Source organism: Lissotriton helveticus, chromosome 3_1 (genome assembly GCF_964261635.1).
Source record: "Lissotriton helveticus chromosome 3_1, aLisHel1.1, whole genome shotgun sequence".
NCBI lineage: Eukaryota > Metazoa > Chordata > Amphibia > Caudata > Salamandridae > Lissotriton > Lissotriton helveticus.
The window spans coordinates 295543477-295570198 of NC_136061.1; the positions used below are offsets into that span (position 1 = coordinate 295543477).

General features: G+C 45.6%; 1 protein-coding gene across 1 annotated transcript in view; it reads right to left on the reverse strand.

Moving 5' to 3' along the window:
• CLTC (clathrin heavy chain) overlaps nt 1–26722 on the reverse strand; it is a 987367-nt gene that overhangs the window by 25142 nt on the left and 935503 nt on the right. The window contains exon 31 of the mRNA XM_078679837.1: nt 10164–10239. Within this exon, the coding sequence (XP_078535963.1) occupies nt 10164–10239 (76 nt within the window). The remainder of the gene's footprint in view (nt 1–10163; nt 10240–26722) is intronic.

A 26722-nucleotide genomic window follows, 5' to 3' on the forward strand; every position in this document is an offset into this window, starting at 1 on the left:
AACTAGAAGAATGGGCTGAAAGTGAAAATCTAATTCCATTTAATCAAATCGGTTTTAGACCAAAATCCGGCACTACAGACAATCTGGTTGCCCTTACTAAGAATGCGGAGAAATGCTTTTGTAAAACTCATACACCTACTTCGTGGATTTCTCCAAAGCCTTCGATCTTGTTAACCAAAATCTATTATTGAAGAAGCTGTTCGATTGGAATATTACTACAAACCTTTTACATGTGATCCAACTCATATACTCTAATAACTGGGCTCAGATCAAACTTGGTCAGAATAATGGCATGTGTGTCCAAATTCCAATAAGGAGAGGCTTGAAGCAAGGGTGCGTCCTAGCTCCAAATATTTTAAATATTTTCTTGACGGAGCTAAGCACATACCTAGGCGCAGCAAATTCCCACCCTCCAAGCTTGGGATTTCGAAAAGAGTCCTCACTACAATATGCAAACATCCCTTGAATCTGATTGGGCTAGAAGGGTTACTCAATTATCTTAATCTTTACTGCATCAAAAACGAAATGACAAACCTAACAAAAACTCAGGTTGTGGTGTTTGCCAGGACGATAAACAAAAAGGGGAGTTGGTCGTTCGGTGGGCAATCTATTCTTTGCAGCTAGTCATATAAACATCTTGGTGTCTGGCTACAAGATTGGCTGTTGTACCGACTTCATCTTTACTAACTGAAACCAAGAATTGCTTCAGGATGTGTCGCAGATATGTCGTACCTGCCTATGACAGTCAAGCACTGCAATGTCTGTTTTTTTCTCTTGATGTTTTGTTATGAAAATGACAAAAAGCAATAAAAAAAAAAAACAAGAATTGCTTAATTAATTTCAGCATTTCAATTACTACACTGCAAACTACAAAGCCCGACAGTCCTGCCACTACTTATAGCAATAAAAGCCAAATTCATCCCAACAGAATCCTTGTCCTTAACTCTGCACAAAGTAAGGTATTCAGTCTCCTGTTTCATCTCTCTCTGAACTCGTCGCCTTCTCAGAGTTGACTCCATTTCTACCTGAACAGTTAAGATCCTCCAGAAAAAGGCTCTGTACTCAGATACATGTTGCTATTAAGGTCCTCAGACTAAGCCACATTACGCGCTTTGATGAGGAAAGAAATTCAAAATGGTCAAAAGACAAATTTAAATAGCTTAGCGGGACTCCGGCCCTTTAGCTGGTAGAAGGACCTGAATGCAAAAGAGCTATGGTATCTATCAAAACCCCACAACTCCTTTAAAAGTGCATTAAATAAACAAACAAGGAGGATGTCATAGCACAGGGATCAGGAGGAACTCAGCAAAAGAAGTCACGCATGGACCATCTTTGACTCCTATAAGCAGCCTCGTCCACAGCCATATCTAACAAATCTGCTCAGATACTTCTATAAAAATAAGTTGCTTCATCTGCACTTTGGACTATGTCAACCACTTGATTACATCCCCAAATTGCTGCAGAAACCACAGATTTCTAAGTGCAGACTTTTGCCATTTACATGACGAAAGTTTGACCCATATTTTATAGATCCGCCCTATTCAATTAGCTGAACGTAAGACAATATATATTTTTTAATTCTTTTTATTGAGATTAACATTGCTCAACCAAAAGACCATTCTGTACATGAATCACAGTTTCACATGATACGGTTTTAAAATTTCCGCTATTACACGAGGGGCATGCAGGGAATCCTATTCTTTCAAAGGCTTCAAAGACACAAATTAACCATTAGCAATAGTAAGAGATCAAAGGCGACACACGTAACACAATATTGAAAATGTTTTTTTCAATCAGCATGGTATCAGAACATGTCAACATGCATTACTTTTTTATATGAAAAGTGAATCTCCTTAAATATCAGCCTTTATAAAATTAATTCTCAAATCTGACCAGCTATTGATGGGAAAGGGCCTGATGACCGCCATGTATTGCTACAAAAATTTAATCTGGATTGATAGTCTGCAGCTTTGGTCCTATTTTGGAAATGGAAGGGCGCAGCGACACTTCAATTAAATTTGTAACAACATTGACTACATCTGGTCGCTGGCCAAGGGAATCATAACAAATGGATGTTGAGACATTAATTGACAAGATCAACCTTTTTGTATTGTTCTTTTGACGATTCTTGTTCAAACCATAATGTACTTTAGATGAGATTGCACATGCACGTTTGCACTTTAACCCAAAAATAGGGCGGGGATGGAAGGACAGCGTTACTTTGAACAAACTTGTAACTCCGTTGAATTCCTCTGATATACTATTTTCTGACCAAGGGAATCAATACATTGTAGTGGACACATTATCTGTACCTAGTTCGCTTTATTATTCTGTTCTTTTGATGACTTGTACAAACCCCTCCTGCACTTAAAAGTGAGGATGCACAGACACATCTGCACTTTAACTGGTAATAAGGCTGCACAAAATGAGACACCGGGAGATTATATGTTAACATTCTAAATAGACTATACTTTTATCATCTTTGTTCTCCCTAATGAAACATGTACTAATATCTTATTTCCCATGTTACTTTTATGTAAATCAATGTATAGCCACAGAGTTTGCCTACACTTTACATCGTGACATATGCACTTTAACAAGTACAAATCGAAGATACTGTGAGTGCGATGATCTTATTTTACACATGTCTACTGTAGTCCCCTACAAATTCTGCAACAACTCTGTGGGGACAACTTCTATACTAGTTAAAGTTTTTAAAAATAAGTAAATAAGAACATTTTTGCAGTAATGCAGGTACCTGCATTAGTAAACAATTTTTAGTTTTTTATTTCGCATCTTAAAACCTTAATTTTCCCTGATTTCCATTTACTGTCAGTAATTAAGAAGTCTTTATTATACAGTTTGATTATGATTTTAACATTCTGTTTCCTGTAGAATACTTTATGGTTTTTCAATAACTAAAATAAACTTACTTACTTTGACTTCATTGACCTAAAGGACTATGCACAAGACTTATTCCAGCATCTTCAACAGAACTGACGTTTTGATCCGATCTGCCTGAACTGCACCCACAGGGTGTTCTCAGCATTCCAGCAATGAAGGAATCTAACCCCGGACGTCCGCACGAGGAGTCTTGGTGCACGCCCAATACAAGAAAAGCCTGCAGGGAACAGACATTGGGGGCGGCTGCAGGACAGAATGGACGACTCAAAGACGCTGTTTCACATCGCTCCCCGCCATGCAGATAAACTAAAAGCCAGGTGGTTCCCTTATTCTGGAGCAGTAGGGAGACCCACCCAGCTTAAAACTACCCCCTTCTGCCATAACAGTTTTGTTAATGATGCCTCGATAGCTTTCAGGCAGACTAGTGTTATGTGACTGCCACCAACAGACTTTGAAAGGTTCAATACAGAGTAGGCGTGGTCCAGCCGGAGCTATCCCTACTGACTTCATTAGCCAAACTGCTGGCGCAGCCGCAGTTTTGCATTGTGAGATGGCACTTATTTTTTCAGTTATTAGTTTTTTTGCAAGATTAAGTTTTGATTTTATTTTAGATTGTTGAGAACACACAATTTAGACACTGGTTCATGAGCCACGCTTCACCCATATCCACACAACATTTGCAAACTTTGCTTACACTACAAGCAGCCCGGGGAGGATCTCTCATGATGGCGAGACCTGCAACCCCCATCAATCCGTAAGAGTCCGGATACCCAGCCATGTAACATTAAATATCAAAGGTCTTAACTCTTTAATTAAATGGAGATCATTGCTCTAATGGCTCGAACATAAAAACACAAACACAATGAACCCTTAGTAGATCATCTCCTCGAGTGAGATGTTTCCATGTTGCGCTCATACTGGTTCACCTCCCAACGCCATGTCGCTAACACGTCAAAATCTAAAGGACCAGCCATACTTGGGAGAGGGTTATCCTTTGACCTAGATACAAAGCTGGTGGAAAGGGATGGATATGTTTTGGAGGCAGAATAGGGGGATCTTTCCTTGACCATCTGCTCAGTATATGCCCCTAAAGGACGAGTTACTTACCTTCGGTAACTATGTTTCTGGTAGAGACCCAGTCTAGCCACAGATTCCTTAACTTAGAATATCCTCAGGCGTCAGACCTGATCACGCCCTGACGTAGTCCACGGACATGACATCAGAGAAGCCATATATGCCCCTCCCGTCAGTTTTCGTCGGAGAAACTTTTCCGCGCCATAACACTGAGCCACCATGCACAAACTGAACATGGGAACAGTGTGCAAAAATTGAAGAAAAGAGAATCACAAAGGACAGTACCAGGCACTGTATCCTGCAAACCAGTAGAAGGAAGAGCAGAGCACTGCTCTGAGAAACCTCACAAATGCAAAGGCCAAACCACTTGTAGAGGAAGATGTGATAAAAAACAGAACGGCAGAGGACAGAAGCCTGCAACTATAATGTATAACCGTGAAGGACCACAAGTCCAGAACATAAGTTCAAGGACAATTTCACCATAAGACGTCACCAGAAGAGACGTCACAACCCAAATAAAAGACCAATAGAATGTGGCAGAGCCGATAGACCTGAACCAATGGGTCAAAGGGGTGGGGTAAGAGACCCCAAAGCGACTGAGAAGAGGAGAGCGGAGGGTGGGAAAAAAACCTGAATAGATCCCACACCGTACAATCCTGGTAGAGGGTTGGAAAGAACACATGACATATGAGCGTACCGCCAAATCACATGAACAGGTGGAGTAGAGCAATGAAAACAGAATGAACACTGTGTCGGAGTGAAGTTAAAAAAGTCACCCTGCAGAAAGGCAAGCCACCTGGAGGGAGGAGAGTATAGAAAACCCCACCTGAAAAGGTCCTTGCAGAACGGGAGGGCGTTAAGGAATCTGCGGCTGGACTCTGTTTCTACCAGATACATCGTTACGGAAGGTAAGAAACTTGTCCATATGATAGAGACATCTAGCTGCAGATTCCTCAGCTTAGAATAGATACCAAAGCCATACCCATAGAGGAGGCGGGTCTGTGATTGAACCCCATGAAGTTCCAGAGGGAACGCAGCCGTCAACAAGGTGACGAAACAGTGGGTACCGCAAGCCAGCACAGCCACACCAGACCATGAAGCTTATAAAAGAGCGGAAAACATGGGGAGGCAAAGGCACTACAAGTCGTCCAAGAACAGCATGAAAACTCCCGTATGTATACCGGGTGAGCGAAAGAAAACACATACTAGATATGTAGGTGTGAAAAGGAAAGTGCAGGACTTCGCAAGAAGTGGAACTGAACCTAGGGTCTGATAGATCCACAGGATCTGCCGTGCCGACCGCAAGACCCAGAGACGGCATCTGGTATGACCGAGTTAGCGCATAACGGTGCAGTATGCACAACCGCGGAAAGAAGCACTGTTGAAACCCGCACCAGCAAAAATATGTGTGACAGCAGTGGCAAGATGCCAACCCACGGCCAGAAAATGCAAGTGGTACGAGAAACAGAAGACACGCATAGTCTGTCTGTCAAAGATATGTGAAAGGTCCGACGGCAACCAGCAGATGCGCCCAAAACAAGACTTACAGTAAGAACGATAGTCAAACGGAAGACTGGAAGGTACATAAGCAGACTGTGTGGACGTTAGAACCACATGAAGTATAGCAAAGACCCTCCTATAGGGTTGCGTGAACAGCCCAGATGCAAGAGACTCAACAGCAAAAAGGCAACCAGCAAAAAGGGGACCAGGCAAGCCGGACACCTCTTTAAGAACTTGTAGCACTAGCAGACCGGGTCAAAGACCATGGACACCAAAATGAAAAAACGTTGCCAGCAAGATACTACTGTGTAAGAGCACAGCAGACAGCGAATAAGAAGAAAAACGCTTAAAAATGAAGCATAACACAACAGACTAGGGCACGCGAAAAGTACCAACAGACATGTGGAAGCAGAACTGGACAGGACAATGTCCAGGCCCATAAGTGACATCCGCCCCTCGCCCGGGAGGAACAACAGTCCCCCGCAAGACAGAGGAGGAGATGGAGCTAGGCACAATAGTGTAAACAGCCAGGATTAACCTAAAAGTCCAGAGACCTAAGAAGAGTATCCTGAAGAGAACACTCCACCTTGAGAGTATTATAGAATGAACCAAAAGCAGAAGCGAGGAACACACCTGTGCGGAAGCATCAGGGAATGTGGAAAAACTGCTTTTGGGAAAGTGGCCAGAAAACGAGGCCAAAAGACAATATACAGCAGAGACGGGCATGGTAAATCCACTACCTTGAAAGACAAGCCCAGCAAGGGCTGACCATAGAAACAACAACGCAAACAAACCAGGGTGTATCCAAATTTGCGCCAATAGTAATAAGCGTGCGCACAGCGGCTTTTGTCCCTGGCGCAGAGCGAGGACAGGGCGCCAGCCGTGAAAGGACTGCGCCTGAAGTGAAGGGAACAAACCAGAGGATCACTGCAACGCTGAATAAACATAAGGACCTCGTCAAGGCAGGTGAGGGAGAGGCTGCACGGGAAAGAACATCTGCCTAGGCCCAGAAGCACTACAGACAACTGGAGCCAATTGCAACGGAAGTGCAATAGAGCGATGCTAACGGGAGGATCGCAGCAGAAAAAGGACAGCCTGACACCCAGAAGGTTGTCCGTAAGTAAGACTCTATAGGAGCATACTAAGATTAAAGCAGTCGCCCCATAGCCAGCAAATGTACCACATAGGGTAAGTCTCAACCCCTGCTAGGGGGATCCTCTTCGATAATCCACACATTCAGATGAGTGTAAGGATGACAGAAGCGAAATATCTCGGTATATATTGGCCCAATTTCATGGCAAACCTTTATGGCTGTAATGTTCCCCTCAGATCCTACCCCCAATCATTCAGGCCCTCTATAAGGAGTTATACCATTGGGGTCGGCTAGAAATGATTGGGAAGGCTTGCATCAGTAAAGATGAACTTCATGCTTAGATTGTTCTACATATCGCAGACTCTCCCACTCCATGATAGACCGGGTCAGGCGGGGCTTTGAGTAGGTCAGGAAAAATCGTACTCAGAGCTATCAGGATTGCCCTTTATAAAAGCAGAGCAGAGGGAGGATTGGGGTTACCGAACATATGCACGTAACTTTAGGTAGCACAACTCAGACCAGTCCTGGAATAGAATGGCATTCCAGACAAAGGACGAATCGAAGTAGAACACCGTATTCTTTGGCTTCCCTAACAAGTCTGGCTGGGAAGTCCTCTTCTGCTGACAACCACACATCCTGTTGGACACTTGGAAATAAATTACATGCAAGGCCGGTTCCAGTAGGTCTCCCCTAGTTAATAATACTGACTTCCTTCCAAGCATCCACGACCCCTGCTTCAACAGCTTCAATTGGGCAAGTTATACTCGGTCTCTGACCTAAGGTTAAAGGAAGAGATTCCGGAACACTACTGGCTGAAGAGGACAGACTGCTACAACTCACACAACACTTGCATTGTTCAATTGTGGTCAGATTGGTGGATGACTTATGGGTGGGAAAACAGGAAAAAAGTTTAATGAATTCTTTGATCACCAGGTTAGTGCATAACAAGGGTAACCCAATTCCAGTCTAAAAGAGGAAACTGCTATATGTACTTTGATGGGAGTATCTTTGAGGCATGTTTGTGCTAATTCTAGCAAATACAGTTAGATTTGATGTCGCAAGGCTGTTAGGCACAGTTTTTGGTAATTACACCATATGAAGAATATTTTCCATTTAGTCCCTAAAGTTTTACTTGTGGATATTGCCCCAGCTATCATCTGGAACATCTAGGAGGTTGGTGGGTGTGTAGACAGTGGTTGAGGAAGGTAGGACCCTTGTTGTGAAGTGCCATGTAGGTGTGGGGGAGCATCTTGAACTGGACGTGTTTCTGAATGAGGAGCCAGTGTAATTTTCAGAGGTGAGGTATGATGTGCGTGCGGTGAGGAAGATTGAGGATCAGTCTGGGGGCAGCGTTTTGGATGGTTTGCTGCTTGTGTAGCAGGTGTGCAGAGATGCCATAGTTAAGGCTGTTGCGAAGACCAGTCTGCTTATGATGAGAGCCTGGGTGACCGTCTTTCTGGTATAAGGTGGGAGCCATTTGACAATTTTTCTCAGACTGCAAAGTATGTGGAAGCGGGCAGAGCTGACAGTTGATTTGAGGTCTCATGGTGAGGTTGGTGTACAGGATGATTCTGGCATGGGTGAGGGGGTGGCGCCTAGTTCTGTGGGCCACCAGGTTTAGTACCAGGGTGAGTTATTGCTCCAAAATATCAATATAATTATTTTTTGAGTTATTTGTTTAGCTGACTAAGAGCTAAGAGGGTCTCCATTCTCTGGATTTATTTTTCACTGTGGAGAAACACGACCAGAATCCTTCATTTGGCCGGGATTTGGGAACAAGTTCCCAAGCTCCTTTCTACATCACGCAATGTATTTTGGCTTAAAGTGGCTGCAGATGTTGGTACTTTGTTCTGCTTGGAGGAGTGTGGGGAGGTTTTTGGATAAATTCCAGCGTGTCCATGGTTTAGTAGTTGGAGGATCCAATGTTCTATCTACTGCAATAGAATTCCACTCCTCGAGGTAAGCTGAAATTCTTCCCAACTTTCACGGGGCCTTATTAGTTCTTTGACGTGGATGATGTGATCAATGTCTGCACTAAGTCAATGCCCTTGAACATTTTTCCGCTTTATGTACTCTAGCACACTTCATAAAGGTTGAAGTTTATATTGCTATAAAATATAATTTAGGTTTAAAGCCAATGCCTTTCCGAACTAAGGAAAATCAGTGTTTCTGTATGAATACACTATACTTGAAACGTCAAGGCTTTGCTCAACAAACTTTGGGTGGCAATGGACAAAGGAAATAACGTGCTACATTTATTAGAAGAGCGTTGAATGAGTTACCATAAATGGTCTCCTCAGTATTACAAGGGACTATATGAATATAGCAGTAGAATTGAGGGTGTGCTATAATATATAAACACAATATCAAGACTGCACTTTCCTACGTATCTGCTATAGAAAAGTGGGTCTTAGTCTGCTTCCGAAAAAACACCTGTTATCCTCATAGCTCACTCATTTTAAAACACAGAAAAAGGCAGGGTTTGTCACATTATCTTACCTGCCACACCAGAGAAAAGAAAGGCAATAAAATAAGACATCGGCTCTCGAAAAATAACTTGCAGTACAGCAAAATAAATCTTATAGTCGTTCGATCCATGAAATGCACTTAAACTTGCTTGCCAACTATCTATGAAATATTCTAATTCTATGAAAGTGCTCTTATTGACTGTACTTTATAAAGCCTACAGCTGTCCAGCAATATGCCCGATAACTGAATAGAAAACAATGATACTAGGCCGGCTCATTTACAAAATCCTCGCTAATATTATGTACTTATGCAAATCAATACTTGAATTAATTTATCTAAGAGTGGTGCCAACTGCTTAGAGACCTCAAACTCTGCATGTGCAATCACCTTAGTATAGGAGATTAACATGTAATGCTTTTATTGTATAAGATGGAATGGCAACACCCCTATGAAGAAACCATACATTATTTATCAAGTGTAAGTTCAATAATTGTGACCTTGCACATACCTGTACATTTAGTTAATCACATTACAGTCTCAAATCTGATCAATCACTGTAAAAAGTCTTGCGCCTCCTGTTCACAAAAGTGCACCGAATCCTTTATCTTTCAACAAAAAAGCTCCCTCTGTGCAATCTTCGTAGAAGACGGCTAATATGTTGGTACCCTCCATAATTTCTACAGGCATCTGGCCTATTTGCTATAAACGTCACCATGATTTACTAATGTAAGACGATGCAATTTACTGTACTTAAAGAGTTAACCATTATCTGGATTAATTCCTTATATAGCAAACACAAAAGAAAATATTCTATCCCTGCAATATTCATAGTAAAAAGAAATCTAAAGGAATACTGCAAGTTTCATAAGAGAAGGCATATATAATCACAGGCAACATGCTTTATAAACACTCAAATCATTCTGATTGAAACAAGGGCCATACAGGTTTCTGAATTTCTTGGTCTGCTATAATGTACTTTTAGCATGTTTAATCTTCTGTATTCCACTCATATTTAATTGTCAAAGCTAATTTTATAGTTCCTTCACACGTAGCTTGTATAACCTGACAGGGTGTAGCAAAAGTAACCGAGTACACAGAGGCAGTATAAAGTATGTAAGCTTACCATAGACAATGGGCTGCGTCTCTGTTGCTTGTTCCTCTTCTTTCCTTAGTGATTCAGAGGCATCTAGTTTATCCACCTGGAAAGAAAACAAATTGTTTTTTATTTTTAAACATTTCTTTATTTCAAAGAGAGCATAGTCAATATACATGTTACAGTATTTATATGTTATGTTTCATTATAGTTCCATTACCACAGCATGTAAAGGAAAAAATAAATCCCTTATTTACTTTTTTCTATATCTAGAGTGGAAAACATTTTGGTTTCAGTTTCTCCCTTCGGAGTTACAATCCATGAACATAAATTACAATGACTAATGATCATATCAATCCCCAAAGAGAAAAAAAAGGAACCCCCCCCCCCCCCTACTGGTTCCTGTCAGATGATACCTGATATCCATATCTATTTTAGTCTTTTAGGTGTCTATGCCCTTGTTTCCGGACTATGTGTAGCCGTCATACTGTGGCGTTCCTCATCCAGCGATTCAGATTGAGTCCACGAGGCCGTCTCTTCTATTTCTTGTATCATTGCCCCCCATGCCATCAGTACCTCTGGGAGCTTATCATTCTTCCTAGTCTTTCTCAAATGGTTTTCCTCAGCCATTGTCCATTCTTTTAAATCCTTCTTCCATTTTTCGAGCTGTGGGCCCTGCGGAGTCAACCAGGGTTTTGCTATTCTCCTCTTGGCGATCATAAGACCCATCATCAAAAATCGTCTGCTAGTTTAACGTTTGGGATTTTTGGGGATCAAACCAAGAAGACAGGCTTTTATCTACAAGGCTATTTTCCATCCAGTTCCATTCAGTTGTTCTAAAACTTCAGCACAGTATATTTGTATTTTTTGGCAATGCCATATCATGTGTGCAAAATCTGCTTATGTATGTTGACATCGGGGGCATTTGGGGTCTCTGGATATATTTATAGTGTGAAGCCTCCTGGGTGAAAGGTAGGTCATGTGGACTATATTATATTGTATTTGTTTAAATCTATTGCATATTGATACTTTATGGACACTGACGTGGATCCTTTCCCAGTCTTTTGCAGTTATGTGCTCACTGGCCTCTTGCCACTTTTCTTCTACTTTCAAGGGTGTAGTCTTTTTATCCTCTCTTAGTGCCCTGTATAAATAGTAAACAAGTTTTCAACCACCCGCCATTTTAATTATAATGACCAGTGAACATATATATGCTCCAGGGCATCCGGAAATCTCAGCCATGATTGCTGTGCTGTAGCTTCTATCTTGGCATACTGTAGGATTTGTCCCGCCCCAGTCCGAATGTGTCCACAGCGCCCTGGTAGGTAATGAACCTATTCTCTGGTTATAGGTCAGAGACCATGAGACAACCCCCTCCTTCAACTTTTCGAATAACATTGCTCGTTCTTTTTAGCAAATTGTGGCATGACCTAAATGTCTGCCTCCGGTGCATAAGGCACACCTTTAAGAAGTCTCAGTCGTTCTATCCCATATTTTGGCCATAAGTCCAATTAGTGGAGGGTATTGTTCCGAATGGGACATGTATCCAGAGAAGCGCGCCCACCTGTTGTCTGCCATAGGTACTCTCTAGCAGGGATCGCTCCCATGAGGGATCCATATCAAGCCATGCTATTGCATGTTGCATTGGGATGGCAAATAATATAACACAGTCCGGGATTTCTAAACCTACCTTGCCCCATTGTCTTTTCATCACCTCCTAGCTTACCCTACATCTCTCTCCATTCCACAACAGCTGGGTGAGAAGTACGTCTAGCTCTTTGAATATTCTATGTGGAATTTCATAGAAATATCCTTGCATTGTGTACAAACATCTGGGTAGTATTACCAATTAAATTAAAGCAACTTTTTCCATCAGGGATAATTTTAGGGTGTTCCAGAACGTTATACTCCCAAGCCTGTTAATATCCTCCTTATATTGTATTCAAAGAAGGCGTCCTTGTCTCTGGCAACTCACATCCTGAGGTATGGTACAGATTCCAGTTTGGTAACAACAATAACAATGGGTGGAGGGTCCAAGGGACTACATTTTTAAGACCTGCAAGGAAATAATCCCCTTCTTATTCAGATAAATAACAAAAAATCCTTGGGTCTAAAATAACGGTGTGTGCTAGAAGTAACAGATTATGTTAAAGTATCAATTCTCCCTAAGGGGGAGAAATCCCTTTAAGACGAATACCCTCACTCACCATAGGTGACATGCTTCATCATTTGGGTATCGCCTCCCAATGGAAAATTCTAGTTCCACTGAGGCCTACAACCCCCTCACTGTGAGGGAGGAGCTCTGGGATGTTTTTGTATAGAAGCTGCTACACTCTCTGGGATGCTAAAGTCCTGTGGTGAATGAGGTTAGGTGATAAAAACTGCAGCGCAGAAAAAAATGAGCTTGGGACTCTACTCTCACCTTTTTTGTTTATTGATGTGTAAGCCAGAGGCCCCGGAAAACTTTTCCAATGCGTGAAGCAATATAGGGATCGAATGGGTCGGATGTCACAATTAGACCAATGCGTCTTCCGTGTATAACACTATATGTTCCGTTTGGCCTATCCTAATACCTTGACATTGCAGCTCAATCCGGAGGTGACATGTCAGTGGCTTCATTGCGAGGGCAAATAGCACCGGGGACAGCGGGCACCCTTGCCGCGTGTCCCTTTGTAGCAATATAGCATCCGATACAAACCGTTCCGTCCGGATCCTCGCCATGGGTCCAGCAAAAAGTAGTTTGACCCAGTTTACCAACCCAGAACCCAATCCCATTTTTAGAAGGACCTGCCAGAGATATTCCCACCGGACAGAGTCAAACGCTTGTTTGGTAACTAGAAACGCAAGTGCGCTTTCCTCCTATTTCCCCCCAAAAGTCTGCATTATATGTGCAAGAGGGCGAATATTCCTCAGCGTATTCCTTCCAGGTATAAACCCTGGCTGATCCACATGTATCAGCTGTGGAAGACAAGAAAGCAACCTACTCGCCTACTGATAATTTGAAGGACTATGTTTAGCACAGAGATGGGTCTATACGAGTTCAGAATTGATGGGTCATTCCCTGGCTTGGGAATCATCACTATTAATGCTTCCTGCGTCTTCAATTACCTCTAGGAACCTGGGAGTCACCACCCCGGCATATTCTTTATAAATTCAGCAGTCAGGCCATCCATACTTGGAGATGTAGCTGTTCTCTGATGGGACATTGCTGCTTTTATTTCCTCTTCTCCAATAGGGCCCTCCAGTTTCTCCTGAGCCAGGGTCCAGGCTGTGCACCTCCATACCCGCCAGATATGTTTGTAAGGTCTGGGTATGTGTGGGGTTTAGGCACTCTGAGTATATTGTATTTAAATGGATTGCAAATGCCTTATTGATCTCGTGTTATTCATAGACCATTTTTAATTGCTAGGATTGGTTGTGTCTCCATACTAATTAGATGTGCCAGTAGACAGTCCGCTTTATCTCCCTCTGTATACTACTTTCTCCTGCACTTATTCCTATTATATTTTTCCAGTGTATCCCATAGCTTCCCTATTTTGTTGGTGTTGTGCTGTCCATTGACTAGGTCCCTCTATATCTATGAAGAGTGCTTTTTCTAAGGTGGCCAAATGTTGCTCCTGACGTTTCAAATCTTGCTCTGGCACTTTTTTTTAACACTGGTCTCAGTTGACCTACATACCCCCCTTAGCACTACTTTCATGGCCTCCCATTCCATTGCTTTAGTACTGGCGGTATTCCAGTTTATTTCGAATCACCCTTGAAGTTCCTGGCCAATCGTAGCCTTATATACTAGATCAGTTAATGCTTCGGTATTTATCCTCCAAAGCGGAATCTTAGATCTCAGCCTGCCCATAGTATATACTGTAAGTAGAGGGGAGTGATCAGATAAATATTGAGCCAATTATTGTGCCTCCTCAATTCTATTAGCTGCCCCTTTCTGTATGAATAAGTAATGCAATCTGCTATATGTATTAGTAGCGGGTGTGTGACTTGAGCACACTGTTTGGTGGGGGTTGTGATGCAGCCAGATATCCACCAGGTTGTAATTTATTAACATCGGATGCATAGATTCTCTGTTCTTTTGTTTGGCCCCTGGTCTCCGGGGGGGGGTAGGGGGGCATCTGTCTAGTGTACCATCGAAGGCACAGTTATGGTCTCCCGCAACAATCTATCTGGTGCAAGATCTATCTGTCGCATAACTAACCCAAGGAACTAGCCAGCATCATTATTTGGGTTTTATATGTTAATCAGGCAAACCTTCCGCCAATCTAGTGTTCCCTCCACTATCGCACATCTTCCCAATAGATCTGGGCTGGAATTTTCCACTCTAAATGGGACTCCCGGTGCCACCCATATCAGGTCGCCTCTGGCATATCCATGGTAGGATGTCGCAAAAAAAGACCCCTCCACATTCGTTGGACATATTTAAGCAATCTCCCCACAGGTGTGTTTCTTAAAAGAAAGCTATGTCCACTTTGTATCGTTTTAAGATATGTAGCCACCCAGATTCTTTTGAACATATTATTTAGTCCTCTAAAATTTCATGTTATGAACTTGTAATTTTGTCTATCTTCCTTCATAACTGCATTTTATTGTGCTGTAGCTACTCGTTCTATCGTTGGGAGGAAGCAATCCTAGCAGCTCAGGCAAACACCCCGTTTAAACCTATATATATTGTGGGATATCTTCTCTGCGCACTTCCGGTATTGAACTTTTTAACAAAACTGTGCAATCTCCAATAACCCAACACCCTCTCCCCCCCAGGCAGTAGTAACTGATCCCCAGAGCGCAACCTTTGTCTAAGGAGTCAGGACTACGACCTACATTAAATTCCCCCCACCCTGCATCCATTCCCCCAACTTTGCAATACAACACATACAGTAAATGAGTTCCAAAGAAAGTCTAACTCCTAAATTACAGCCAGACTTCCAGGCACCTTGCCACCCCGCCCAACCCAAGGTTTAGCAAGGCAGCTCCAGTGCACCACAGCTGGAACATCCTAAACGGGACTGTGGCGGAACCGTGTCCCAACCATGGAATACCAGTCTTTATCTCGCAGTCCTTCAGGGATACTCTCCTGACTTAACCATTATCGCAGTACAGTTTCCCTTACTGCTAGTTCCTGTACTTACAGTTTCATTTGTCCATAACTATCTTCAGCATCACCCCCTTTACAGTTTCACTATACCTCGGAGGTCTTTTTTCAGTTTAACTGGGGTTACCCTCCTCCTGTGACTGGGTCTCTTGTACAAGGCAGAGTAGGGCAATTGCAAACCCCTCCAGCTCAGTCCGCAGGATGCAGTCAGGGCCCACAAAGAGGAGTCCCATCTCAAGTGCGTTCTGAGGTGTATGTCCCTGTTCCCCTGCGTTACGATGCTGTCCTCGGTGGTCCACTTCGTTGTTCTCGCCAGCTTTGCTTTTGATCCCGCCCAGCGAGGCCTATGAAGTCCATTCAGTCTGTGGCCTCCTGCGGTGTGGTGTAAAAATAAACCCTGCCTTCGTGTTGTATTCGAAGCCGGGCCGGAAACATCAGGCTGTATTTAATATTAAGATCTCCAAGTCGTCATTCACCCCCAGGAAGTAATTTGTTTGATCCTGTACTTTCCTAGTATAATCAGGGTAAATATGAATGTCTCGATCTTCAAACTTGGGAGGGCCATGAGCACGCACATATTTCAGTATTAGATCTCGGTCTCTTAAATTGAATTAAAGGGCAATTATGGCTTTGGGTGGTGCTCCAGGTCTCGGTGGGGGCCCCAGGGCGCAGGGAGCCCTTTCTATGGCAAACATTTGAAGTGTCGGATATTTCTGAGCACCGACCCTATCCATTGCTCGAGGATAAGATCCGCCGCTGAACCCTCTGCTTTCTCCGGAAATCCGATGTAGTGCTTCTCGACCTCCCCTCCGCGCGTTCTGCTCTATCTTCCAAGCAGGTAGACTGTTTGTGGAGCAAGGTCACCATCGTGCGTAGCCGCTGAACTACTTATCGCAGTGAACCTAATTCTCCTTCTGTGCTAGTGACTCGGTCTGCCACTTTTTGCAAGTCTAGACACAAGTGGTTAATATCCATTGCCATTGGGTCCATTTTTGTTTCGAGCGCTACTCAGGAATCTCTGATGGCGTCTAAAATCTCTGCTTTGTCTTGCACCATAGTACCATGATGCTGGGTCTGTTCAGGTTCTCTTTTGTGTTCGGATGTTGTCGGGCCTAGTAGTGTGTATTGCATTATTTTGTTGGCCTGCACTCCCCTTGTTGTTTTATCCTTGCCCATATTCTGACCATACAAGGTGGTCTCAGACGTGTCTTATCTCTCGATCCTTTCTCTGGCCCCGGGACAGGAACAACCAGGGGCCCCCAGCAAGGAGGTGATCTCAACCGTAATTTTTTTGTTTTCCCCCCCCTTTTTTAGGTCTCACCTGAGACAGCGCATGCTGTCTCTTCAAGACATTTAGTAAGTGGCTTTTAAAAGTGCTGGCCTCCAGCTTGCGTTCATGAGCATGTGCACACCTGCCATCTGTGTTTTTATTGCTGTAATCAGGGTCCTCTGCTAGCACTCCCCCTCCCTCAGTTTCATTTGTGTCTTCTATTGCTGTGAATGCTCCTGCTTCCACCAGGCACACACACCACCAGCCGTCATTGCACGCATCTCCACCAGGCACACACACCACCAGCCGTCAGTGCCCGCTTCCCCACAAGGCGCACACACCATCAGCAGTCAGTGCACGCTTCTCCACCAGGCACACACACCACCAACCGTCAGTGCACGCTTCCACCAGGCACACACACCATCAGCCATTGGTGCACACTTCCACCAGGCACACAAACCACCAACCGTCAGTGCACACTTCTACCAGGGACACACACCACCAGCCGTCAGTGCACGCTTCCACCAGGCACACACCATCAGCCGTTGGTGCACACTTCCACCAGGCACACCCACTACCAGCCGTCGGTGCACGCTTCCACCAGGCACACACACCACCAGCCGTCAGTGCACGCTTTCACCAGACACACACACACCACCAGCTGTCAGTGCTGCAGGCAGGCTCTTCTCAGAGTTTCTTGGTAAATATGTGTTCGATGCCTGGGAAGGAGTGGGTCGAGTTTACTTAAACTATGCTGAGTATGCAGGTGCAGTGCATGAACTCCTGTGTGAGTGAGTCATGCTGCCTGGGGCTCACTCACTCCACACTTGTAAATTGCGCCTGCACCAAACTTTTTCTCATTTAAAAAAGTTTCGCGCATGGGCAACCCTCACACCCCTGTGAATGACTGCTTCCTACAACCAGAATGGAAACAACATTCAGAGCAATGAAAACAAGTTCATTTGATGCAAAGCACTGTTAACAAAAACCGTGTCCAGCTATTATAGATCTGGCAACTTAAAACGGCAACAAAAAACAAATAAGCATTGACATACCCAATAGGTCTCGCTTTTTGGACCCTATAAGTATTTAGTTCTGCAGCAGAATATCCTTGGTGCAACACCACCAACTGTTGCATGGCTAAACACTTATAAGGTCCCAAATACGAGACCTATTGGATATGCCAATGCTTGTTATACTTTGCTGGGGCTTCTTACTTCTGCCCCATGGTCTTCTATGATTTCTTCAGGGAGGCTCTTCCCTCAAGCCCGATCCTCGTGCAACAAACCCACTTGCTCTTAGTCTTGGCCTTTGGCTCCTCCAGGTATTTTATTGATTAGGTATCTCTCACGGGGGGTCTTGTCTTTTTTCTCACAGGCTAATGGGGGATCCAGTCCAGTTTTATCTCCGAGGTCAGCTCTGTGGTGCGCCCAGTGATACTACCACAGAAGTCTGTTGTGCACCCGGCATGTATAGCGTTCATTAGGCACTGCACAGGCATCCCAGTATGTCTACTTTCAACCGGGCGGATGGAGAGAGCCCACACAGTGGCTCCCTCCGCTCCTCAACAGTGTTATGGCATAGGTGGATTCCGGTCCAAGTTGTTCCCATGGGTATTTCCTGTAGTCGGGGCCCAGGGATCACCCCCAGCATCTCCGGGCCTCTCGTGGTTTGTATAGACAATTAAATATTTATTTTATTGTATTCTAGTTGGGCCCTCAGCGATGTGGCCGCGAGTTAAGCTTCGGCGGCTCCCGCAGTCCGTTTGCACCGTCGGGCCCAGGGATCACCACCCTCAGCTCTTCTGGTACTTTACAGGGCCTAAGCCGCACACGCTCCGGGTGGGCTCCGGCACCATCGCGCACCCTATGGGCCCCGGCACCATCGCGCACCCTATGGGCCTTTTCTGTTAAGCTGCTTTGGTGAGCGGGGGCACCACTCCTAACAGGGCCCCCGATCCAGACTCAAAATTCTTCCAAGGCCCCCTCCAATTCAGACGCGAGGATTAGGCGCCACCATTTTGGAATTGCTCTGACCTTGTAACTTAAAAAAAGGAGGCAGCATACCTCACTAATAAACTACACCAAAAGAAATATTCTAATAAGATCATAGAGAAAGCAAACAAAAGAGCAGGCAACACACCTAGAGAAGCACTCCTGGAGACACATGCAAAAACTCAGCCTGATCAAATTATATGTGTCACCACATACAATTCATCGTCCAACGACGTGAAAACAATCATTAACAGAAAATGGCCAATTCTGACATCGAATAAACTCCCCTTTGAAAAACCTATGTTTTCATTTAAGAGAAATACTAGCCTAAGAGATCCACTGATAAGGAATATGCTACTTACCAGTAGGCATCTGTTCTTGGCATGTAGGGCTGCGGACATTCATATCTGTGCATAGATCGCCGCCTAGTGTTGGGTCCGGATGATTGCACATTGTTGTCCTGGAAGAGTCTTCGAAGTATCACGAGATAGGTGGCTCCTCCCCTGGACTACAGTGCGCATGGGCATCCTCTCCATCCTCAGATTGTTTTTCGCCATTGTGACAGAGATGGCGTATGATACAGTAAGGGATGTCCATGCTAGAGATTAATTCTGAGTGCTACAGCTGCGACAGGCACCGGGGGAGGAGGGCGGGCGATATGAATGTCAGCAGCCCTACATGCCAAGAACAGATGCATACTGGTAAGTAGCATATTCCGTTCGAGGCATGTGGGCTGCTGAATTCATATCTGTGCATAGAATGGATAGCAGTCCTCCCCTTAGCGGTGGTTGCCCGTGCCAGCTGCAGCAGTCTGAAAAAGAGTTTTGAGAACAGCTTGTCCTACAGCTGCTTGCTGTTTGGAGTGTACATCTACACAGTAGTGTTTGGTAAATGTATGTATGGTAGACCATGTGGCTGCTTTACATATTTCTTCTAGAGGAATGTTCCCTAGGAAAGCCATGGATGCCCCTAACTTGCGTGTTGAATGCGCTCTTGGGGGAACTGTTAATGTGCGTTTAGCTTTCTGATAACAAATCTTCTTGCCTCCTTGATAATATTCATGCAGTCAGGAGGCAAGTTCAGGTAACCAAACTCTATGACTTCAGGAACTGTTGCGGATCTGGGTGCTGAATGTCTCCATGGCTCTGCGTTAAAAGACTGGGTGTTAATTACAGCCTTTGATGAGGCACCACGGAAAGTGACTAGGAACGTGGTGTACCACGGTTGCCTCGCCCACGTTGGAGCAACTAGGATGAGGGTCATTGAGTGTTGTCGTAGTTTGCGTGCCACTAGTGGAATGAGCGGGGCTGGTGGAAAAGCGTACGCAAATATGCCTGACCAGTTCATCCATATCGCATTGCACTGAGACTGCGGATGTGGAAACCTGGCGGCGAAGCTTTGGCATTTTGCGTTTTCCCTTGAGGCGAACAGGTCTATCTCTGGGTGACCCCACTGCTGGAAGTACGGTTGTAGCACTGAGGGATGCATCTCCACTCGTGCATCTGGTGGCTGTGTCTGCTGAGCAGATCCGCCATCTGGTTGTCCCTGCCTGGGAGGTGTTCTGCCATGAGGAATATGTTCCTCTGAATGGCCCACTTCCACATGCTTTGCGCTAGATGTGACAACTGTGGAGTGTGTGTCCCTCCCTGCTTCTGTATGTAGTACATGGCAGTCATGTTGTCCGTCCGGATCAACACGACTTTGTTGCACAAATGTACTTTGAACGATTCATTGCCATAAAGATTGCCATCAGTTCCAGCAGGTTGATGTGCATCCTCTTTTGCTGTGTTGTCCTTAGTCCCTGCACTGTGTAATGGAGGACATGCGCTTCCCATCCCAGGAGAGATGCGTCCGTCGTCCGCACGATTTGTGGTACAGGCTCTTGGAACGGTCGTCCCCTGCAAAGGTTTTGTGGGTTCCACCAATGCAGAGAGTTGTATGCGCGACCGGTCACCAACACTAGGTCCTTCAATTGTCCTTGAGACTGGTTCCACTGCCGTGCTAAGCACTCCTGAAGCGGACGCATGTATAGTCTCGTGTGAGGGTCTATGAAGATGCAGGAGGCCATCATGCCTATTAACTGCATAAACACTCTTGCTGTGAGCGAGTGTTGGGGTCTGAATTTCTGAATCAGTAATTGAATGCTGTTAATTCTTGCTGAGTTTGGCTGCGCCTTTGCTGCCAGAGTGTCTTTTGTTGCTCCCAGGTACTGTTGTACGTGGGGGGGTTGAAGATGAGACTTTGGGTAGTTTAATGAGAATCCGAGGCTGTGTAGGAGGTGAATAGTGCGGGACATGTGGCTGGCACATTGCTGGGCTGACTTTGCTTGGATAAGCCAGTCGTCCAGATAGGGGTAGACGTGAATATGGTTCCTCCGTAGGTGCGCAGCTACTGTCGCTAGGCACTTGGTAAACACCCTAGGGGCTGTTGTCACCCCGAAAGGCAGGACCTTGAATTGGTAGTGCTGATTCTGTATGGTAAACCTGAGATATTTCCTGTGCGCTGGATGTATCGGTATGTGGAAATATGCGTCTTTTAGGTCTAGTGTTGCGAGGAAATCTTCCTGACTGAGCAATGGTAGAACCTGCTGTAAAGTGAGCATGTGAAAATGTTCTGACAAGATGTATTGGTTTAGGGGCCTGAGGTCCAGTATTGGCTTGAGAGACCCGTCCTTTTTGGGGATTAAGAAGTACAGCGAGTATACCCCTGTACCTTGTTGCTGTACAGGTACGAGTTCTATGGCCCCTTTTTGCAGCATGCTGATGACTTCTTGCTGCAATAAGTGTATGTGCTCTGCGGACATAGGACGGTGTCTTGGGGGTATGTTGGGTGGAGTGGAGGTGAGCTCTAGACAATAGCCGAACTGGATAAGTTGTCTCACCCACCTGTCTGTGGTAATGCTTTCCCAGACTGGCAGGAACTGTTGTAATCGTCCCCCGACCGGTGTTACATGGTCTGGAGGCAGTGACAAGGCGTCACTGTTTAGTATTGGCGGAGGATCTGGTGTTATTCGCTCGTCCTCTGCCTTTGTTGCTGTTGCCACGGTATCCACCTATATTGTGTTTATTATAGGTGGTCTGCGTGCTCCCTTTATTGTATGGAGTCTGCTGGGATGCCTGGCCTCGTGCAGCTCCTCTGTTACCGGAGCGACGAAAGGAGCCTCCTCTGAATTGTTGCGACTGCAAGGCACCCTTAGACTTGGCTGTCTCTGTGTCCTTTTTAATCTTCTCTAATATTGTGTCCACATCAGGACCAAATAAGTAATCAGGGTTCACAGGCTGATTTAATAATGTGGTTTGAATCTCAGGTTTGAACCCAGAGATGCATAACCAAGCATGTCTCCTGAGCATGACACTTGTATTGATGGCCCTGGCTGCGGTGTCTGCTGCGTCTAGCGCACATTTAATGGATGCGTTAGATATGAGTTTTCCCTCTTGTATCAGTGTTTCTGCTCCCTCCTTGTAGGCATCAGGCAAATGTTGTAGCAGTTGCTCTAGTGTGTCATAATGAGCCCTATCATATCTGGCTAATAGGGCTTGTGTATTAGAAATTCTCTATATATTAGCTGCTTGAGCAGCCACCCTTTTTCCAGAAGCTTCTAATATCTTAGACTCCTTGTCTGGAGGAGGAGCATTACCAGTGGTTTGTGAGTTGGCACGCTTACGAGCATTTGATACCACCAAAGAGTCCAATGGCAACTGTCCCTTAATATATGTATGGTCCACAGGTGCCGGTCTGTATTTTCTTTCGATTCTGGGGTTAACAACCCTTGGTCTTGTAGTTTCCTTGAAAAGGTCTCCTGCGTGTTTAAGGACACCTTTCAACATTGGCAATGTTTTGACTGATTGTTCTGAAGTGGAGAAAGTTTCAAATAGGAAGTCTTCTTCAATGGGGTCAGCATGCATTTCCACATCATGATTGTGTGCTGCCCTTTCTATTAATGCGTTAAACGCAGCTGTACCCTCCGTTGGCGAAGTCTTGACAGGATAAGAAGGAGTGTCAGGAATAGTCTGCGACTCCCCTGGGTCGACAGGGTCTGTCCAGGCTTGAGTCTGGTCATCCTGATCCGTGTCCACAGGGTAATTAAATTCCTCATTGTAGTCATACCCCACATCCTCATCATTGCGTGTGGGTGAGTATGCATAGGTGTCCTGGTCATGGTACCTTACAGTCTCAAAAAGGACAGGTGATGTGGAAGAATCCCTTTTCTTTTTGAGTGGAATTTTATATGTTTCAAGAGGATTTTCTGACCTGATCTTCCTCTGATAAATAGTAAGTCTGCCAGAGTCGGAGTTGATATGTAGCTTCGACTGCTCATCATAGGAGGGCTCTTAGTACACAATGTCCTTTTCAAGAGAATGACTCCTTTTCCCCATCAACACCTGCTTGGACGTTTCGATCCCTGTCTTCGGATCGAGCGCCTTAGGCCGTGCAGTTGGGGGCAGTCCGAATTTTATCGGTGGCATAGTATTTATAGACTGACTGACCTTCTTTGGGGCTGGCGTCGTCATTGGTCCGACCGACTTCGTTGTTTCGCCAATATGTTTTTGGCCTTGCGTCGACTTAGGTGCCTGTTGTGTTGGAGGCACGCTCTTCTGCCTCGACGTGGTCCTTCGAGACGCTCATGGGCTTCGGCTCGAGGCCTTTGACGAACTGTGGCCTGTCGACTCGTTGCTTCGGATCGAGAACCTTCCGAGCCTAGAGTCCCTTATTTGTGTCACTGTCAGTCGACGTCGACCTCGTCGGTTCGACGTGCCTGACTTTAGTTATGGACTTCAGCGTACCGATCTTCGGATCAACACCCCTTACTTGTGACCCCACAGGGTCGTCGACACTTTTTTCTTTGTCGAATCCGATGGATCCGAACTCTTCGATCCGAAGACTGTCTCCAGCAGTTTCGGTTTCGTTTTAGACTCCATGGCTTTTGGTTTCGATTTAACCAGTAGCTGGTAATGTTCGACCGATGGCTCGTGTGATATATTCTTAGCCGGGCCGAGACGCAGGGCTATAGAATGTTCGTCATGATCTTGGCTAAGGCCTTTTGGCGATGCCTCGACCTGAGCCCTTGGAGGTCTTTCCGTGTGTTTCGGGCCCCATACTCACTGTTGGGCCTGGTTCATCGCTCGAGTCGTCATCGACGGCTCCGATGGCCGATGCGTCGTCCCTTACCTCGACTACGTTTTCATCCTCGACGTTTTCTTCGTTGTCTTCATAATAGTTGGAGTCATGCTCCGAACCGGGGTCCGACTGCTGTTCCGGATCCTCATTCTAGATGACCTCATCGTCGTCTTCATCTAAGATATTCACTGGGTCGGGCGCTGGCCTCGTCATCGTCTGCCTCGCTGCGCGTCGAAGTCGAAGCGTCTTCTTTGACCTGAATTGAGCACAAGCTAGGCAGTTGGCCTCATTGTGCTCCGGAGATAGGCACTTGTTGCACACCGGGTGTACATCGATGTGTGGGTACTTAGAATTACAAAGGGGGCATAGTTTGAACGGGCTCCGTTCCATCGAAGATCGGGCCTCTGGTGTCGAAAAGGCCACGCGGCTCTCTTCGACGTCCTGCTCGAAAAGAACTGGAACAAAGTACTCGGCACCGATCGAAATGACAATACCGACGACCCCGAAGGCCTTTTGGCCTTTAGAAAAGTTTCCGAACTTGAGTAAAGAAAGACATCCGAACCCAAAGGCGGAAAAAAACAATCGGAGGATGGAGAGGATGCCCATGCGCACTGTAGTCCAGGGGAGGAGCCACCTATCTCGTGATACTTCGAAGACTCTTCCAGGACAACAATGTGCAATCATCCGGACCCAACACTAGGCGGCGTTCTATGCACAGATATCAATTCAGCAGCCCACATGCCTCGAACACAGTGATACACGAGTACCTTTATCCATGAGTCAAGTAACACTGTGGAATACACCTTCAGTCAGGGGACATTGAGTGGGTGAGACTGTGTGTGTGTTTTAATGCAGTTATTGCTGAGAATATGATCAGTATGACTAGCACAATTTTAATATGAACACGGTATGAGTGATAAGTGAGACTTTAAATTGTGTTTGATTCCTTAATTATACGCACTGCCTGGCATGGAGATGTCAGGTTGCGAGCAAGCTCGCCACTGCACTATATACTGTCACATAGCGTGGTCATGTACAGACTTTGATGCGAGTGGCACAAGATTGAAAGAGATTGAATACTACTATGTTGCACAGCTTTTGGGCACTGGTGGGCTCGTTCTCTTTCAACTAAGCACATATTTGGAAAATATGAACAGGGAAATGCACATGTATACTCATACAATGTTGTATGCTTTTCCCTCTTTGTTGATTTCTTACAGATGGAGACCTACATGTGATAGACAAATTATTTATCACACACATAAGGAGCAGCTACTCTGCCCTTTTTTTTACTGACAGGACAGGGAACTCCCCTTTCTGTACCCCAGGGAGGCCAACACGAGCCCTGAAGAAAGTCCAGGACCTTTACGGCCGCATATGGACTGAAACATGTTGGCACTAGGGTCTTAGTACCATAATACCCCTACATCGACCCGTTTTTTAAAATAATTTAACAACCCTGACAGGCCCAATAATATGCTCATGAAACCACCAGCTTTTTGCTGGCGTTTTCATGCAGTTCATGTGAACCACGTGTTCAAACATGAACGCGCATCAGCCTCCCTCCATTTGCCGCACAGCACATCAAAGGGCTTCGCCCAGCGTGCGCTCTGCGGCTTCTCGGCTTCTCCTCCCCTAACTTCCTTGCATTTCTCCTCCCCCTCCCCAGCCAGCTTCCCCCAGGCCGTGTTCCCTCATCCCTCACACCCCCTCCTCCTTCAGCTTATCACATTCTTCAAACTAAAAATGCGTCCCCGCTTGTAGCATGCAACGGCCTAAAGTGATTGCATTAACCAAACTAGTTTTCCTACCCAATTTTTTTTCCCGACAGATAAAGGTAAGTTGCATTTATATTTTCCATTTAAGGTATGTGCGTTGTATTGTGTATGTCTGTACGTAAACATCTACCAAAATCCCCCAGGATCACTTACTTTTATTTATGCACTTTGACTGCTGCCCAGATCAGTGATGAGTGCTTGGCAAAGAATAAATAGTAATAATAAAATACATTTTCATGCAGATTTTAATAATGCCAATCAGTAAGTGGCCACATCAAAGGCTCTGTGCCACTTTCACCCACACAGCAACACTTACAGACACGCAACGCCACTCACACAAGCCCGCTATCATCCACGCAACACCACACTCACCCACGCAACGCCACTCACCCAAACAACGCAACTCATCCACGCAACCCCACTCACCCAAACAACGCAACTCATCCACGCAACCCCACTCACACACGCAACCCCACTCACACACGCAACCCCACTCATACACGCAACCCCACTCACACACGCAACGCCACTCATACACGCAACGCCACTCACACACGCAACCCCACTCACACACGCAACGCCACTCTCACACGCAACCCCACTCACACACGCAACCCCACTCAACCACGCAACGCCACTCAACCCCACTCACACACGCAACGCCACTCAACCCCACTCACACACGCAACGCCACTCAACCCCACTCACACACGCAACGCCACTCACACACGCAATGCCACTCAACCCCACTCACACACGCAACGCCACTCAACCCCACTCACACACGCAACGCCACTCAACCCCACTCACACACGCAACGCCACTCACACATGCAACGCCACTCACACACGCAACCCCACTCATACACGCAACGCCACTCATACACGCAACGCCACTCACACGCAACGCCACTCACACACGCAACGCCACTCACACACCCAACGCCACTCACACACCCAACGCCACTCACACACCCAACGCCACTCACACACCCAACGCCACTCACACACCCAACGCCACTCACACACCCAACGCCACTCACACACCCAACGCCACTCACACACCCAACGCCACTCACACACCCAACGCCACTCACACACCCAACGCCACTTACACATGCAACGCCACTCACACACGCAACGCCACTCACACACGCAACGCCACTCACACACGCAACGCCACTCACACATGCAACGCCACTCACACACGCAACGCCACTCACTCAAAGCCACTCACACACACGCAGTGCCACTTTCACCCACACTGTGCAGTGCACAATAGGTCTCGCAGTAGGAAAGTTGGAGCTATTGGTTTTGTAAATGACAAAGCCCTTT